The sequence below is a fragment of the Tenrec ecaudatus genome, chromosome 3 (assembly GCF_050624435.1).
Source record: "Tenrec ecaudatus isolate mTenEca1 chromosome 3, mTenEca1.hap1, whole genome shotgun sequence".
Classification (NCBI taxonomy): domain Eukaryota; kingdom Metazoa; phylum Chordata; class Mammalia; order Afrosoricida; family Tenrecidae; genus Tenrec; species Tenrec ecaudatus.
The window spans coordinates 33,487,728-33,507,465 of NC_134532.1; the positions used below are offsets into that span (position 1 = coordinate 33,487,728).

The window sequence follows — 19,738 nt, forward strand, 5'->3', positions numbered from 1 at the left end:
TCTATGAGTCAGAATTCACACAACAGCTCTGACTTTATTCTTTTAAATGCATTTTCTTATTCCATATAAGTAAAACCTTAGAGTTTTGTGTATTTGCAAACCGGAGGGAAAAACGAGATACATCACTTCAACCATGGTGCTTGGCAAAGTATAGGGGCAGCAAACAAGAGGAAACTTTTTAGATTGATAAAGGTGAGACAACGGGCTCAAATATAAGAACAATTATGAGGACGGTTTAAGGCAAGCCAGTGTTTCTCCCTGTGGTAATAGGGTCACTATGATTTGGAACTAACTTAGTGACACCTAACAACAACCTCTCTTGTACAGGGACTGTATGTACAATAAGTACTGAAATGTTAGAGTGTTTCTTTTTTAAATAAGCAGTAAAGTAATAATCATTCCAGAATCTTGTTGAAAATATATAATCATGTTGGTTTTTTTTAAGGGTAGAATTAATATTTTATTTTCATTTACAATCAGATGGTAATTGATTATTCCTTTTTTAAATACAAAAAGATTTACACAGCTGATGGCTAGTTACATTTTCAGGAAGCATAATTAACTCATTCATGGTAGCTTCAAGTTTTTCCTTATTAGCACCAGAAAATTCACCCACCTTTATACAACTGAAATGCTGGCATACATTTGACTTCGCACTCAGAAGCGACGTCCTAGCAGTCATCCTCATCAACTTCAAGGCAGGCCGCATTGCCAGACTTTGCACACAGGGAATGACAGAAAGGCCCCCACTACGAGGCTGAGAAGTGAATCACACCAAGCTTCTCTCCAGCACTGTTCAGCGCAGCCTGAGAATCCTCCTTGCTATCACTCTGCTTCACCATTTTGACCACTGGGCTTTGTTGAGTGACCGGGGTCACAAGAGGAACAAAACAGGACAAGGCATTGGACTGAGCTTCACATATATATCTTAATAGAGAATACATGCTGATGATTATCAGACAATATCTACAAGATACAAATTATTATGAGAGGCAGAGGGTTGCATGAAAAAATCTCAAATTCCCTTAGGATATTTTTCCAACCTTGGGCCTCTACTCAAGCACTCCCTCAATGCATGAATAATTTCTTTAATTAAATTGGAACTCTCGATGCTCACCCTCCCGACACAACTGCTGAAGCCAAAGCAGGTGAACAAGCAAATGTGGTGAAGAAAGCTGATGGTGCCCAGCTATCAAAAGAGATAGTGTCTGGGGTCTTAAAGGCTTGAAGGTGAACAAGTGGCCATCTTGCTCAGAAGCAACAAATTCCACATGGAAGAAGCACACCAGCCAGTGCGATCACGAGGTGCCAAAGGGACCAGGTATAAGGCATCATGCAAAAAAAAAATATATGTATACCTGCAAGATGAAACAATAGTGAAGGACAAAATTCAATACATGTCGATTTCTACAAGAAACCTTATTTATTATTTTAACGCATGAGAAACTTTAAAAGAACATTTTATGACTATAGAGAATATGGGGTAAAATTATAAAATGGACTCTACAATAGAATGTGTTATACAGGTGTTTTAACAATAAAGGAACATATTTGATGATTGCATAACTCTATTGGTTTAGGAGAGTAATTAGATCATACATCAGAGCAGTTTATCTTTACATTTGTGGAAATGGGATCGATTGAGTTAGAGAGCGCCTATCTCTGACTTTGAGTTCATATTTCAACTTCACTAAGTGGGATTATTACCAGGGATACAATAATGTAACCGACCACATAAATAGGACAAATAATATGATATGGTGAAGACCCATATCATATTAATAGATGCATAAAAGGCATTTGACAACATCTACCACCTATTCCTGATAAAAACCCTCAATAACATAGAAATAGAAAGGAGAGACCTCAACACATGAAATATATTAAAGGAAACACATTCTGTGTAGGACAATTAGTTGACTGGAACGTGCTCAAAATAGACACTTGTTCACATAGAAAGGTTTCATAAAAAGAGCAATACAGAACCCACAGATTGGGGGGAAATAAATTTTAGCGGCGAGGAGAGGGAGAGAGCAGGGGAGAAGAAGGCAAATGGACAACTGTGCTATTTTCAGGAATTCCCATCTTGATGCTCACCTGATCATACACAGGGTTCAGAGCCTGAAATCAGCGTCTGAGTTTCAGAGGCGTCCAGGTGAAAAGCAGGAGAGACGTGGTCAGGTGGAGCAGATGGCAACAGATGCTGTCAACTGTGTGTCTCTGTGGCCCTAGCTGCTGGGGTGTCTCTTGGGGAAATTCCCACTTGGGAAGCATGCCTTCTACCCACCACTTTTCTGTTTTTTCTTCCACCACTTTTCTTTCAGTTGGTCTTTGAGCCTGGGCTTGTGTGGTGTTGTGATTCAAATGCAAACGCTTTTCAAATGCAAGTAGGGCCATCCAAAATGATCAGGTTTCAGCAGGACTTCCAGACTAAGAAGAAACTACTAAGAATGAATTCTTTGCCATTCCAGGCCCAGAACCTCACCTGCAGGCCCCTCCCTCCACGACATCCTCATTATCTCCAGGCCCCTCCCCTTTGCGCAGACACCACCCCACCACCTCCCCAGGTGATACAATTTCCTGCTGAACCCACTTCCTCTGAGTGAGAAGGATCCGAGAGGAGAGGGCGACCCACGAGTTTCTGCAGGTGAGTGAGTTTCTGTGCTGACCCCAGGCACGGAATCCCCCGCAGGCCTGGAGTCCCCAGCTGTGTCCGGGTTCCCGTGGACGTTACACTTCCTGCACCCTGTCCGACAGCGTTCCATGTCGCCGCGACGCCCTGGGGACATTTCCAGTTAAATCCTTCTTGAATTGGTTGCAGGCTTCTGCCTTCGGGCGCGGGAATACTCTGTTGGCTTTTCCTGCTCAGAGCTCCTCCTGCATCCTCACCCCTCCCTCCAGAAAGGCGCGATTGCGGGTGAGTTTTTTTCCTGGGGCCTGTCCCTTCGTGTCAGGTCGTGGGCAGTAGAGCATGGGGACCCCAGAGTGGCCTTTACTGAAAGCAGAGGCCAGCCTTGCAGTCATCGGGCCACCCCACTGCTGACTGAGGTCTGTATTAGAGCTTAACTTCTCAGCACCTTGTTTTGCAAAAGGGTACCAGAGCAGTGACAGCCCCAAATCCCCACACAGATTAGGTCCTTGCATAGATTGCAGAGCCCCACATGGAGTGAGCCTCCATTGAATGGTTTCTGCCCAGGAACCAAGGTAGTAGGTAATCTGGTCCTCAGGCTTTGCAGGGTGGCTTAGCTTCAACTCTGCAGGCAGCCCATGGAGAAGCAGTCTCTCTTGGAGGTTTGCCTGAGTGTGTGTCCTTGATAGAGGTCACCAAACTGGAGACAGTCCTTCCAGGGGACTCCTAGGCAGGAGCCATGTCCTATCAGCCTTGCCCTGACTGCATTGGTCAGGAGGCCCTGGACCCATCTTGTAAGCCCGCTATCTAAGGATGGAATGTCTGCCATTGAGATGCATGCTTTTGTGGGTTTCCTTTGCCCTGCCCCTCCCCCACACCCTCTTTAGCTCACATCTCAGTTGTGAACCTTGGAAGCCATTTCCACCTCCTGTTGGTGGCTTCCTTCATTCAGGTGATGTGTTTGTGTCCTTGTGCTGTCTTTGCCTCATAAGATTTAATAGATGTTCTCTTTAAACTATATTTAAAACAGGGTCTCCTTTTTACTCTACTGCATGTTCTTAACCATTTCTGCCCATCAAAAGCTAGTTTGTGCTCTGATTTAGAGCAAAAGGAACTCCAATCTCAAATATAATTTATGGAGAACATTTATTAAGTCTTAAAACAGATGAAGAGAATAAAAAGACAAAGGAGATCATAGTGCAGTTCAGGGAAACAGTCAAGTCGGGAATCTAATGAAATAAGATTGCAACAGAGGAAACGGTCACACGTTTCTCATTAGAGGAGCTTCAATACAGCATTGTTATCAATGGGACTACAGAAGCAGGGACAGGACCGTAACTGAGCCACCTTCATTGCCAGATAGAGCATTTTACAAGATTGTTCCAAGTCCTTCTGACCCAGGCAGTCAGGGCTCAAGTGCTAAGGCATGGCTCCAGACTATAGGACCCCCTGCATTGCCTGGAGATAGGTGGATGGTGTCCACTTTCCAAGTTCTGCTGCCTCTGGGCCAATTTAATCTATTTCCTTGCTTGATGATCAGAAAGAATTCAATGGAGGCTTAATCTACAGCCATCTATCCTATAGCCCTTTACTCACCTGAGTGCTAAGACTTTAATCTCTAATACAGCTCCTGAGATTTGTGTCTGCGGATGCTGGACTTTTCCACTTGGAGTGTGAAGAGTCCCAGAGGGGGATGTTTCCCCTAATAAGCCTCATCTCAGAGATTGGTTGCATTGATGGCTCATCTCTCTTTAAACTGCGCTCTTCCCCCCCTGCCGCCGCCCTCTTATGATCCTTCTTGGCTTTTAGAGCTTGCGGGCCCAGATTTAATATCCACTCATATTTTTAATAGGAAATTTTGGCTTCCTTTTACATCCTTTTGATTTGCAGGACCCAGCAATTATTTTACTTACTTATTTTCAAGTCATTTTATGTATTAATCTGGAGAAATAATAGGTCTTCCCCTGTAGTGTTTCAGTTTTGAAAATCCACAGGGCACTTCTACTCTGTTCTGAGGGTCACTGTGAGTCAGAATTGATGTAAGTTAGTGGCACATGCGGTCAAGGTCAGCACTTTTTGGTAATTTCAGTTATTTTATTTTCACAGTCACATAGAATTGAAATCTATCATTTGTCCTACTGTATACAGAAAGCGTTTTGAATTATCCTGATGTTTATTAATTAACCAGCTGAATTTAGCTTCTGTATTTTCCAGCTAATGCTTAATTGAGTTGGTCCCCATCCTCCCCAACCCCCTCTCCACACATGATTTATTTTGAAATCATTAATGGTGGACATACAACCACATCCTAATGGCTGCATACTGTGACTGAACGACCCTAAGTCTCATTTGCTAACCTGCTGACACTGGACTCTCTTTATTTCCATTGTTTAAGCTTGCTATTTCTGCATTGGTCCCCAGAACCACCAGATTCAAAATGTTAGTGGGCTGCTGCCCATGCCCATGTTGGATACCAACAGGAAGTTCCCTAGCTGCTCCATCCCCCTTAGTCAGCGTGTACAGTTGTGATCGGAGGAGAAAAGTATTCCCACCCATTCGTGGTTTCTTGCTGTGTAAACCAGAGTTCGAGTAGTACACTTGGGGCCCGATGGATTGAGTGCCAGCTGTTTCCTGGCAGCCAGCTCCAGTGAAGCTTTGCATTTGATCCTTTTCCGTGTGGCCCTGATTAATCTTCAGACCTGGATATAACAGTTTCTTGGAACCGAATTCTAAGTGTGTAATTCTTTTTATCCTTTTGATTTACTTTTTTCATATGTTAACTCTTTCTTCCATTTGTTTGCATTTGCTGTTCAAGAACTGAGTCCTACTAATAGCTCCTCCTTTGAAAACTTGTGTCATGATTATTTCTAATACAAGGCAACCTCCAGATATATAACTCTTAAATATAGTAAGGTAACATATTATTTGAAATAAGGTACCATTTTCTCTGTGCCCCACTGCATGGTAATGCTTGAATGTTCTAGCCTTTTATCCACGTGTTCTTGATCAGAGGCTTGTTTTGTCCACTGCGCTACAGTGGATTCTGTGAGTGATGCCACAGTACCTTACACTCCTCCTTGGGGTTTCTAGGCTATAATCATCTGTTACCAGATGGCCGCCTCATGGATCACAACTGCTTTCATTTCATGGAGCTGCCAGTCCTTTAACCACTGGAGCAGTGGGGCTTCTTCACGGACTAATTTGGAAAGGCCACGCTCACATGTTGTTCATTATAGACATGGTGATTCTTAATGGGAATTATGTTTGTTTCTGATTTCATCACATTTTCAACACAATATCCATGTGCATACATAGACATGATATACACTCATCATGTTCAATTTTCCCTTTGGTTAGGTGTCATGGAGTTAGTTCCATCTCATGGCTATGTCATGTGTTATAGAGCAGAACAGTTCCATAGTGTTTCTGGAGCATCATGTTTGTGGAAGCAGATCTGTTCTTCCACAGTAATGCGGGCTGTTTACCCCATCAAGCCTCAGGGGAACTGTCTAGTGCAAGCTGTTTGTGCCACCTAGAAGCATTGATTGTCCCTAGTCCCCAAAACAAACTCATTGCCACACAGTCAATTCTGACTCATAGTGTTCCTCCATAGATATCTCATATCAAAATCTATACAGAAGCAACCAGCCTCATTTTCCTTTTGCAGATGTCCTGGTGGGGTTGAACTGCCAGCCTGCGGGGTAGCAAATGAAGCCAGAATTCATTCCCGCCCCCACCCCCACCCCTCACCCCCACCCCGCCAAGGAATGAACCAAATCAAGCATATGCCATCAAACCCACACCAACTCCTGGAGACTACTCCATGTGAGTCAGAGCACAGGGATGTTGCAGAGGGGTTTCTGTGACTGGTTTCTCAAGTGCATCACCCAGGCTTTCTTCCCTGGAGACTGAGTAGACACAAACTTCCAGCCTTTCCATGAACACCTATCCATGTTAACCATATCATGCTCAGGGACATCAAAAACTAAGCAAGACATACACGCATGCATGTACACACATGTCAGAACCTATGTAACCTGGAAATCTTTCAAAGAAGGAAAATTCAAAACTATACAATGAGGTTGAGTTTCTAACTATAGCATGAGAAACCACACAGTTGAATTTTTAAAATTTGCAGAACACAGAAAAATAAAGTCATTCTGTAAATTTTCAGCTATCAAATTTTTATGTGAATCGTATAGACACACGGTAACCTAATTGGTCTCTTTACCACAGCTAGAGACTAAAATTAATATCAGCTTTAGTAAATATTTATGAGAGATGTTATATGTAAATAGCTTAATATTCTTTCTGAATTATGGAAGATGAACAGGGATCCTAAAGATTTTTAAGATGTACAATATTTGAGGAATTAAAAAAGATTTATTACATTATTCTATTTAGCATAATATTGCACTGTTTTGCATAATTTATTAGGAAAAGATATGCAGTGGCTTCCAAAGGTGCATGGAAAAATTCCATTATCTTTATTCCATTTTCCCATGACCTTTTTGAAAGCCCCTTGTGCATTCATGGCAAGAAGGATTAGCTACCAATGAGCTCCTTGTATCTCAATTAGGTAATACTTGATAAATATCAGTCATTTTGCCTACCATTGGGTTCCATATGGTGACCGTATGTGGTTTCAGAGTAAAGCTATACTCGGTAAGATTTTCAATGCTAACTTCAGAAGTTGGTTGGTTTTTTCTAAGGTACTGCTACCTTGCCTTCAGTTTTTTGTTTTTTTTTTTGTTTTTTTGGGACCCAGCAGGATGTTTATGTGTAGAGGTAGGTGGCCGCGGGACCGGGAAGGGGCTACAGGCCTATGACATCGTCGTCCACCTCCAGGTCAGCAAGGGCGCTGCAGCCAGCTCTGGGATGCTGGGCCCCGGAGCTGGGGTCCAGGCCGTGCTTCGGCTTTGGGGCAGCCGCCCCGGGTCGACCCGGGTCCATGACTCCCAGCACGGCGTCCAGCATGGAGGGGCCCAGATCCAGGTGGAAGGTCAGCAGAGGGTCGGTGGGCTCACGGAGCGGGGGCTTGGGGGTGCTGCGGGGCTCTGGGGGCGGCCCGCCACCGTGGCGGCTCAGAAACGAGGTGTCCCTGAAGGCGTCGCCTCCGCGCCCCACATGCAGAGTGTGTCTGAAGTCGCTGAGCGGAGCAGAGATGGACAGCACGCCGCGCTCTGGCCGCTTCTTGGACTGCGGGGCCCCCAGCTGCTTCAGGACCGGCATCTTGCAGCCGTCAGGAGGCAGGGCGGTCACAACCCCGGCTCTGCAGGGAGCTCCGTGCCTTCAGTTTCTAATCTTCTGTTTGGTAGCTGAGCACTCAGTTGCTCTCACCACTCAGGGACTCCATTTAAGGACCCGCATCTTGAAGTGTGAGTGCTTGCAGGCAGAGCCCTGTGTAGCCTGATATGTCAGGAATTAGCTTCCCTTACAAATTGGTGGGCCTTTCTGGGCTGCTTTTCTTTTTCTGTAGGTCTTTCATGAGTTCCTGTAATGATACTTTATTGTATGTGGGACACGTGAACAAAGGAGCCCTTTTGTCCAGTGGGTTAAATATTGGGCTTCCGACTGCAAGGGCAGCTGTGCACACTCACCAGAAATGTGCAAAGATGAGTCTGCCTGCTCCAGTAAAGATGTGCAGGCGTGGGAGTCCTACGGGGAGTTCTGCTGTGTGTGATAGCTCTGCTGTGAGTTGGACCAGATGTGGTGGCAGGGATTTATGTGTGAACAACGCCAGCCCTTGTTCTTGACCAATTATTACTTATTTGAGGCTAAATGCAGTTTGATTCACATTTTTTGTGGACTCTTGTGAAGTGCAAAAAATAAAATATTTTTGGTGACAGTTTTGGGAATGATATATTAGTGGAGGAGAGTTTTTTTGGAACATGCTATTTTTTTTTTAATCATTTACTTTGGGCTCAGACAACTCTTATCACAATCCATACATCCATCCACTCTGTCCGATGTCTCCCTTGACCCACTCTTCTGTTGTTCATCCCCCATTTGTCTTTAGTGATCTTATTGGGAAGTTGAACACACAATGGTATGAAATTTTGGAACATGCTACTTTTTTATTGATTTGAATCTTTTTGTATTTCTTCATTGAAGTCTCAATGACACACCTCTCTGACCTCCTTCATCCTTATTAAAATTTATTTGTTCAACCTGGGGTTTGACTATCCTTAAAACATAGCAAGTACATTCCTTCCTAATACCCTGTGGTCTGGTATTTTCTCCTCTAGGAACAAACTCTTTTGGACTACCCATTAGTTAATCCCATCACATCCTTCAAATCACTGTTTTCATTGAATGCAATTGATTAGACTACTAAGGGCAGATAAGGAAAACCACTTGTAAACAAAAGGGCCCCATAGGCAGGTACACAGAATGTTTTCACAGTGGAAATCAACTGAGAGAGTACCTATGTTCACCTCCCCTCTGTATTGAGGACAGATGTTTGCTCTGGGTCCTAACTAGCGTAATTAATTAGAGGCATTTAAAAGGATGCTTTTCTTGTTGTTCGTTACCATCTAGTTTTCTCCAATATATTACAACACTGTGCACCCATGGTGATGTAGTGGGCTATGTGTTGGGTTGGTACCCACATGTTCAGCCATTCAAAACCACTCACTGGTTTACAGTAGATGAGGCTTTCTACTCCCTTAAAGAGTTGCAGTTTCAGAAGCGCACAGGTCCTGTTCTACTCTGCTCTCTGGGGATGCTTTAAGTCAGAATTGACTCAATGACTGTAATTTTTTTTTTTAATGTACATCAGAAAGAAAACCATGCCCTGTGACCTCCGTAGTCTGACTTCAACATGGTCAGCTTTTTTCTCTGAGACTGGAACGGTGACTTTGGGCTCTTCACATATTGGTCATAAACCTGAACATCCTCATTTGCATTTCTTTTAAATATTGCCTCTTTTGTTTTACTTTCTTGCTGGTGCTTCTTCATGCTCCACTTATTTTTCCAGTGTGGGAAGTTCCATGAATGCTTATTGCTAATGAGCTTTTCATTTGGTGGCTGACCATGGAGCTTCCCTCTCCGGCCCATGAAGACTTGGGTGCTCTTTGACTCCTTTGCCTGTATGTTTGAGAAACTGAAATAGAACTGAGCATTTGCAAACTCATCACAGAACCTTCCCATGTTGTTAGAATTTCCTTATCATGCCAGGGTTCTCTGGCTAGTGTTTCCTAAAGTGATCATTTTATTTCTCCTACACTAGCTCATGAAATGTAAATATGTATGTGTTAATGCTTAGGCTCCACCTCTGTTGCATTTCTCATACGAGTTATTATCATTTGACCTTGTGCTTTTGTTCTTGTTAGTTGCTGTGGAGTCATTTTCAACTCATAGCCACCTCATGTGTCCAGGGTTGAACTGTTGGTTTGGGAATGGTGTGCCCTCTCAGAACACATTGGTCTGGTTTTGTTCTGATTTGCTCAATGGTTTTTTATTTGCTCAATCAATCTAAAAATCTCTTATAAGCAAGAGCCAGTTATATGGCCCTGAGGTAACAGTATTGTCTGAGGGGCCTGGCTTTTCCAGAACAATGAGTTCCAGATATCTGAATTGAATAGATTGTTTTCTTCATCTCCTCTTTGTACTACACAGAAGATCTAGATCATCCCTGTAACTGATGACTGACAGAATAACAAACTCTCGGCATATGAACAGAAATGTAATTGCCAGGCATTTAGTTGTATACACATGGACCTACATGCTGACCCGTTTCAACAAGTTGCCATTTGAGCAATACTGAAATTGTGATTAACGTTGGTGACTTCAGCTCTATCCCATTGGGAGCAACATCTGCTTAAAAATGACAAAAGGACTAGATGAGCCAATGTGGCCAAATCTTTTTGGAAATTGCCTCAGAATCGTGGTTGCTGGATAAATGCAGTGTTTGATCATGAACATGTTGTATGAAAGGGGCCCTAGTGGTTCACTGGTTTAATCGATGGGCCACTGGCCAGACCCTCTGTGGCTCCAGCATTCCAGGCCCATCAAGGGAGGACAAGGAGGCTGCGTGGGCCCGTGAAGATTTACAGACTTGGAGACACTAGCGAGCAGTTCCACTCCATGTTTTATGGTCAAAATGAGTTAAAATGTACTTGACAGCAGTCCATTTGGTTCATCATGAAGGAATGGGAAGCCTTTAAAACATGGCACCCGATGCACTGCTGTGGATGAGATTTTGAAAGGCTTATTGGATCGACATAAGCTTACATTGTTGTAGCAGAATTTTGGAGTGACTGTGACAGCTCATGTGACTTTATGTCATAGCTAGTTGGCCATGCTGTGAAATCTTAGCATAAAGTGCAACCTTTTCTATGTTGTTGTTAGGGGGCTTCGTGTCCATTCCAGCCCCTAAAGCCCTCTATGTAACAGCGTGACACACTGCCCTGTCCTGCACCATCCTCACATGTTCCCATGATGGAGCCATTGCGACAGCCCCTGTGTCGATCCATGTTGGCGAAGGCCTTTCTCTTCTTTGCTTCTCTCTCCCTTACCAAGCACCATGTCCTTCTCCAGGTACTGGTGTCTCCTCAAAAAATGTGGGAAGAAAAGGATCACAAGTCATGGAGGCCAGTCCCACAGCTGAGAGAATGCTAGTGGTCATCATGTTCAGCTAGTCGACCTTCCATGAGCTGCAAATGTGAACAAATCTTTAAAAATCTAAAATGTGAAAAAATCTCAAAACCCGGTGTAAAAGTACTAGGATCCTAACACAGTTTAACAGTCAAATGCACTGAAGTTCATTCAAATTATAAGAAAATTGGAATCTAACTACATCTTCCCAATCAGCAAACAGGACATGCTATTATGATACTGAACATATTGTGCTCTTTTTTCAATATATCCTATGAGCTTAGTGTATATTTATGTAAGTATCCAGTATTCTTTTAGGGGAGCAGTCCATAATAATTACGTGACAGTAACTTTGTCTCAGAGTGGGAAAATTTTCAAGATATCTACATATATTCTTCTTTTAAAAAATTCTTTTATTAGGGGTTCATTACAACTCTTATCACAATTTATACATACATCAATTGTGTAAAGCACATTTGTACATTCATTGCCCTCATAAATCTCAAAGCATTTGCACTCCACTTAAGCCCCTGACATCAGCTCCTCATTTTTCCCTCTCCCTTCTCACTACCCCCTTCCTCATGAACCCTTGAGAATTTATAAATTATTATTTTATCATATCTTATACTGTCCAAAATGTCCCTTCACCCACTTTTCTGTTGTCCATCCCCCAGGGAGGAGGTTATATGTAGATCCTTGTAATCAGTTTGCTCTTTCTACCCCACCCTCCCTCCATCCTCCTGGTATCGCCACTCTCACCACTGGACCTGAATGGATCATCCACCTTGGATTCCCTGTTTCCAGTTCCTATCTGTACCAGTGTACAGAGGGTATTTATATTCTATTGTTACCTTTCACTCTTGCCCAGTTTCCCCTTTTCAATAGCTTGTCCTATCTCCTTGAAAGTACAAAATACACAAGAGTGCAACTGCAGAGTGACTGGAAAGTAGGCAAGTAACATAGACACACTACCGAAAACTTCATAATTCACCAAACAATCATCTCTATCATCAGGTAATATGTCACCTCTTGATCATCACGTAGAATTCTTCAAGAGGATACCATGACTCTAGGGCTTTGGGTTGCTACTTTGCTAGTTCACACCTGCAGTTCTCCAATGGTTAAGGAGGGGCTAAAGAGAAAAAAACAAATTCTGCAGTGTTTCCTAGTTGTTATCTTGCTTTCACCTTGTGTTTCACGTTCTGATAAATATTCTGGTTGGTCCTGTGCAAGGTGGTGAATTGCTTTTTTAAAAAAACATTTTTATTAGGGGCTCATACAACTCTTGTCACAATCCATACTTATACATACATCAATTATATAAAGCACATCTGGACATTCTTTGCCCTAATTCTTTTTTTTTTTTTTACATTTTATTAGGGGCTCATACAACTCTTATTACAGTCCACACATATACATACATCAATTATATAAAGCTCATCCATACATTCTTTGCCCTAATCACTCTCAAAGCATTTGCTCTCCACATAAGCCCTCTGCATCAGGTCCTCTATTTTTTCCCCTCCCTCCCTTCTCCCCCCTCCCTCATGAGCCCTTGATAATCCACAGATTGTTATTTTGTCATATCTTGCCCTATCCGGAGCCTCCCTTTCCCCCCTTCTCTGCCGTCCATCTCCCAGGGAGGAGGTCACATGTGGATCCTTGTAATCAGTTTCCCTCTCCAACCCACTCACCCTCCACTCTCCCAGTATCACCCCTCACCCCTTGGTCCTGAAGGTATCGTCCACCCTGGATTCCCTGTGCCTCCAGCTCCCATATGCACCAGTGTACAACCTCTGCTCTATCCAGTCCTGCAAGGTAGAATTCGGATCATGGTAGTTGGGGGGAGGAAGCATCCGGGATCTGGGGGAGAGCTGTGTTCTTCATCGGTACTACATTGCACCCTGACTGACCCATCTCCTCTCCTAAACCCCTCTATGAGGCGATCTCCAGTGGTCGACACTTGGGCCTCGGGTCTCCGCTCTGCACTTCCCCCTTCATTCACTGTGGTATATATACATACACACACACACACATACATATATATTCTTTCTTTTTTTTTTGCATGATGCCTTATACCTGGTCCCTTTGGCACCTCGTGATCGCACTGGCTGGTGTGCTTCTTCCATGTGGGCTTTATTGCTTCTGAGCTAGATGGCTGCTTGTTCACCAAGGTGGTGAATTTCTATCCTCCCTCCAATGGAAGAGAGGATATGAATGTGGAATCAAGGCTTTTATTTTTGATCATTCATCTGATTTATTTGTTCTGACTGTTCTCTATTTCTGAAACAGCTAGATAGAAATATGACTGCAGTTGGTCAAAGACAAATTGTACAGAGATAAACTCATTATGCTAGAAGCATGCAGTCCTTGGGAAAACATGTAATTAGTGAGGAAGTGTGTCTAGTGCAGTGGTTCTCAACCTTTCTAATGCTGCCACCCTTTAATACAGTTTCTCATGTGTGGTCACCCCCCCCCCCTACCATGAAATTATTTTCATTACTGTAATTTTGCTACTGTTATGAACGGGAGACCCCTGTGAGAGGGTCATTCAACCCCCATGGTGGTTGCAACCTACAAGTTCAAAACTGCTAATCTAGTGGGTGAAGTGGGTTAGCTAAACCCTGATGGAAATCCTTAGAACAAGACCCCTGTGTCTGTTTCCCAGGACTGTCATCTTCATCCTTTCACATAATGGAATGCATGATACCTTGCCGAACCAGAATCTATGGGATGTTTTAGGACACTGGCTGTTGAGAAGGCGGCTCTAAATTTCTCCAAGGAAGAATGGGCATTGCTGAACCTTTCTGAGAGGAAAGTATAGAGACATGGGATGATGGAAACTTTTAGAAACCTGGCCTCAGTAGGTATGATTATTTTCATTAAAAAAAAAAGGTGTGTGTGTGTGTATATATATTTGTGTGTATTTCATACTCATTGATGCTACTGCAGTATGTGGGCTGAGTAATGGGAATACTCTGTTACATAAACAAGTGTAGTACTTTCCTCTCAGGGGCATGCATGTCATGTTTCCCCCATGAATATAAGGCTCTTAGTGTTATACTGATTTCTTATATCAAGTGTGACTGTATGTCTACTAAATTTCCTTACGTGTTACAAATGTGAGTGTTGACCTTTTGTGCAGAGAGGCTATGTGTGTGTTGTGCCTTGTAAGAGCTCTGTGTTTTTACAAGGTTTACATGATAGCTTTATCTATTTATTATCTCTTTATCCATTGTGTGTCAAGCACACTTCTACATGTGTTACCTCATCATTCTCAAAACATTTGCTTTCTACTTGAGCCCTTGGTATCAGCTCCTCAATTTCCCCCCTCCCTCCTCACTGCCCCTCCTTCATGAACCCTTTATAATTTATAAATTATTATTTTTTCATCTTTACACTATCTGATGTCTCCCTTCACCCACTTTTCTGTTGTCCATCCCCCTGGGAGGGGGTTTTATGTAGATCCTTGTAATCGGTTTCCCCTTTCTGCCCCACCTTCCTTTCACCATCAAGATATCACGACTCTCACCACTGGTCCTGAAGGCATCTTCTGTACCAGTGTACATCCTCTGGTCTCGCTGGATTTGTAAGACAGAATTGTGATCATGATAGTGGAGGGGAGGAGGAGCATTTAGGAACTAGAGGAAAGTTGTATTTTCATTGTTTCTACACTGTACCCTGATTGCCTCGTCTCTTCCCTATGATCCTTCTGTAAGGGGCTGTCCAGTTGCTGACAGACGGGTTTTGGATCCCCAATCTTCACTCCACTTCATTTACAATATGCCCGATACTGATCCCATCGACACCTTGTAATCCATAGGTTGTGTGCTTCTTCCATGTGGGCTTTCTTGATTCTAAGCTAGATGGCCATTTGTTTACCTTCAAGCCTTTAAGATCCCATATGTTATATCTTTTGGTAGCTGGGCACCATCAATTTTCTTCACATTTGCTTTGCACACAATTGTCTTCAGCTATCCTCTTAGGAAGGTGAGCATCATGGAATGCCAGGTAACAGAACAAAGTGTTCTTGCATTGAGGGAGCACTTGAGTGGAGGCCCAATGTCCATCTGATCCCTTAATACTAAACCTATTAATATATGCACGTAGATCTATTTCCTCACTCTCATATAAATATATTTACATATGCACATGCTTGTATTTAGACTTCTGTAAATGCCCTTTGTCTCCTAGTTCTTTCCTCTATTTCCTTTTACTTTCCTCTTGTCCCACTATCATGCTCAGTCTTTAGTTCAGTAATTTCAGGGTTTCAGTAATTCTTCTCAGTTACATTGCCTTGATCAATCCCTACCAGGCATCTTACACTCTCCTTGCCACTTATTTTGTATCAGGGGAAAGGCCAGCCCCTAACACATCACAGCAGGTCAGTTGGTGCAATTGTGCAGTGATAATAAGTAAAGATTATAGTAAAGTCATAGGGAGCATGAGAGATAGAAGAGGGATTGAAATAATGGAGTTAGACACATTTCATAGTAGCATGCTCACCTCAGCCTTACTTGGTGGTCCACATGGGGAGAGAAATATTTATTACTAACCAAGGCTTTATATCATCTGGGGATGTGCAAGCCCCCTAATTACAGGTGAAGAAATCCATCACAGGAAAGTGTTGTACTATAGGCAATATAGTAATGGGAGTGGGGTGATGTAGGGGTTCATATGCTGTTGGAAGAGGAGGGAGTAAGGTTATGCATGTGACAAGATGGGCGGACCTGAGATTCAGCATGGCAGCCTAACTTTGGATGTCACTGAGCAGGTTTGACCTGTTCTCTGGCTCACTATAGAAATCATTATCAGTAAGGTGTACTGTAAACCCATCTTGCAGGGTCCAAATTGAAGCCTTTAGAGGGAAGTATCTCATTGTCCTTAATGGCAGGGAGTGGGCCCTATTTGTGGTGGGACTAGACAGTCCTCTGGCAGCTGACTGCCTTCAGGGGTATAACTTGACAATCATTTACCATTAATTGTGAGCAGTGTCCTAAGTCTAACATATATTTGGGGGAGATGACTTGGGAGAAACCTTTATGTTTCCCACAATTTTGGATCACTTATTGATTATTCCCTTTTCCCCAGGTTGGTTAACACCACTTTCTTTCCCCCACCTCCCCTTCTCCCATGTCATGCACCCCTCCCCAACCATGGGTCCTGTTGCTTTCTCCTCCAGATTGTTTATCCGACCTATATTATCTAGTTAGAACTGCAGATATAATATGCACACACACACACACACACAGACACAAACAGCAAAACAAAATGACAAAAGAAAACAAAACAACAGCAACAAAAAATCAATGGGAAAAAAGAGAAGAGCCTGTAAAAAGTTAGAGGTTTGTGTGTTGACCTTTAGGAGTGTTTTCCTGTGGAGTCTGATGGCGTGCCACACCCTGGCCCCTAAGTCTAATTTTGGTACTCTCTTGGGACTTCCTTGCTCTGCTCCCCTTGCTGTTCTGTTGCATGACGCCCTTAGTGTTTTGCCTGGGTGTGGTGGGGTCAGATCAGATGCAATTCCCACACTGTGTCTCCAGTGTTGTCCCCTATAGGGCTGTAGGTCAGTGGGGGATGTCATGACTCATAGACAGGGCAGCCACAGTCCCTCTTTTTGCATTGGCTGCTCAGAGCAGGCATTTTGTCCTCAAAGCTGGGTGGGCCAGGATGTGTGCTCCACTCTCTCTTCCTCCCCCTTCATTTTCTCCCGTGTGCTCTGATCAGGCATGTCCTTTTCCCTGAGCTGTAGCTTCAGTGTTGTCCTCTGAAGTAAATTCTTCTGTGGGGAGGGGCAGCTGTCCTCTTAGTTGGGATTGGGGCTGGCCCCTCTGATACTTTTGTTGTAAATAGATTTTCACCCACCAAAATTCCACAGACCTAGAGGAACATAGGACTGGCTCAGTGTCAGCAAATTGTTGATTATCTTTTCACACTTTCCTTGTGATGTGTTTTTCTCCAAGAGCAGCATGTCAAGGTACATCTTTTCGGCCTCATATGACACTAATGTTATGGGGATCTGCCTTAGGCTGGGTTCTCTAGAAAAATAAAACTATAGACACTGACATATGCATAAGAGAGAGCTTTTCATCAAGAGAACATCCCAGCCCAGTCCAACTGAAGCCCATGGGTCCAATGCTACCTAGAGCATCCATGGCTCAGTGTGTTCAAGTCCCCAAACTTCAGTGTTTGGCTGAGCATCAATCCTTTCTGCTGTCCAGCTTAATATATGTGTATCACATACATATATGTGTGTCTATACAGTCACTCTAATATTATATGTGCACACGAATGCCTTGGTTTAGTTTATTAATTCATCAGTATATGAGGACCTTCAGCACTACAGAAAACTACAGGACTCTAAATTCATGACTTTCATCACAGAATGGGTGTGAAAAAATTCCCTGTTTCAGGGTTTAATCTGAATAAGTTTGCACTTCCTTTTCTGTGAGATAAATGCTATAATTTTGATCATGCTGTATTTTCTTTTTTTATTAAATCATTTTATTGGGCCTTGTAAAACTCTCATAATCCACACATTCATCCATGGCGTCAAGCACATTAGTACATGTGTTGGCATCATCATTCTCAAAGCATTTTCCTTCTACTTGAGCCCTTGCTGTCAGCTTCTCATTTTTATTCCCCCCTCCTCATGAGCCCTTGATAATTTGTAAAGTATTATTTGTTCATCTCTTACACTGCCCGATGTCTTCCTTCACCCACTTTTCTGTTGTCTATCCCCCTGGGGAGGGAGTTATACATAGATCATTGTGATAGGTTCCCTCTTTCTCCCCCCACCTTCCCCTTCCCCTCCTGATTAGCAATTAATAGTTAGGGAGTTAGGTACCAAGAGTTATTTCAGCGTGTTTAAATGTAGCCTACAACATTTTAACATTTATTAGCTATTCATGGCATATCGTGAATATTTTATGGATATGATAATAAAATTATGATTAAAGGAATTTTATTTCTTTTTGGAAGCCTCTTCTTCCTTAAAAAATGTTAACCTGGTAGCTCTAGTTAGAACATACAGTCAATTTTTAATATCACTGGTAACAGTGGACATTTATGGTTGACCTTTTTCTGATGTGGGGTGAAGTGTTTTCAAGTATGACATTTTGACTTTTGCTTTTTAGGAATGTATATTAGCATATTAACATATTGAACTATATCTGTTTTATGTTAGATTTGTAGAGGTATTTTTCCTTAGCATGAAAAGTCTTTGACTTTGTTTAGTATGTTTTATGTATCTATTTAGATTATTAATTCTTTTTACATTAATTGGTATGTTTCTTTTTTTAAACGTTTTATTAGGGGCTCATACAACTCTTATCACAATCCATACATATACATACATCAATTGTATAAAGCACATCCATACATTCCCTGCCCCAATCATTCTCAAAGCATTTGCTCTCCACTTAAGCCCTTTGCATCAGGCCCTCTTTTTTTTCCCCCTCCCTCCCCGCTCCGCCCTCCCTCATGTGCCTTGGTAATTTATACATAGTTATTTTGTCATATCTTGTCCTATCTGGAGTCTCCCTTCCCCCCCTTCTCTCCTGTCCCTCTCTCAGGGAGGAGGTCACATGTGGATCCTTGTAATCAGTTCCCCCTTTCCAACCCACTCACCCTACACACTCCCAGCATCGCCCCTCAATTGGTATGTTACAGTGCTCATTTTCTTACGTTAAATCAACTCTATGATAGATTCTAATTAATTATCGTATGCAATTATTTTAATGTGTTTTCTGACTATTCCCAATGTTTTCAAAAACGTTTTCATGTAGATCCATTATCAATATTGCTCTACATTTTTCTTGAAATATCATTATCTGACCTTGTTAACAGGTTATTACTGGTCTCATAGAAAATATTAGTAAGGTTACTCTGATAATCATTGTTATGTTTCACCCAATAACGTGAACTTAGACAAAAAGAATAAAGTGTCTATTCATATTGTGTCAATACTCTGCTGTCTAGCTGCCAGAATCTTCAACTTTAATCTGTCTTACAGTTAGCCATGAAATTTCTCATGGAATTGAATTGTTATTCAGTTGATTGTAAACTTTCTGAACATCCTGAAACCCACTCAATTCTCATAGATCACTTGCTCTGGCTGGATGCTCTGGCCTTGCAGCTGACCCCTCAGTGTCGAGTGATAAATGATTTACACCCCTCTTGACGGACAAATCGTCACTCACACCTGAGACTATGGATGGAACATCCTTGAACCTAAGCCAATAAGCCCACTACTACAGTGTGTGTTGTTTGCCATCAGTCAGCATTACCTAGAAAGCTTGGAATCCAAAATTTAGGTGAAGATGACAAAATGGTTGATCAGTCATCTCTTTTCTGGATCCATCTTGCACTTTTAAGCTTCTTCCCTCACCTTGGCTCTTGCCATGACCCATCTACCTGCCCCTTGCCATTCTGTGACTGTAGGCTACAGTCTTTCACAAAGGCTTTAAAATCAGGCATCTGTAAACACAAGAGCTTAAGAGAGTAGCAAAT

The 19,738-nt window shown here is 42.6% G+C and overlaps 1 protein-coding gene and 1 pseudogene across 1 annotated transcript; both read right to left on the reverse strand.

The window, feature by feature from the left end:
* Positions 1 to 502: 502 nt before the first annotated feature.
* LOC142443214 (thioredoxin pseudogene) lies at positions 503 to 842 on the reverse strand (annotated as a pseudogene).
* A 6,602-nt stretch (positions 843 to 7,444) lies between these two features.
* LOC142443343 (cdc42 effector protein 5-like) lies at positions 7,445 to 7,861 on the reverse strand. Its single transcript, XM_075544775.1, has one exon. It carries the CDS (start codon positions 7,859 to 7,861, stop codon positions 7,445 to 7,447), a length of 417 nt encoding a protein of 138 aa, XP_075400890.1.
* Positions 7,862 to 19,738: the final 11,877 nt, after the last annotated feature.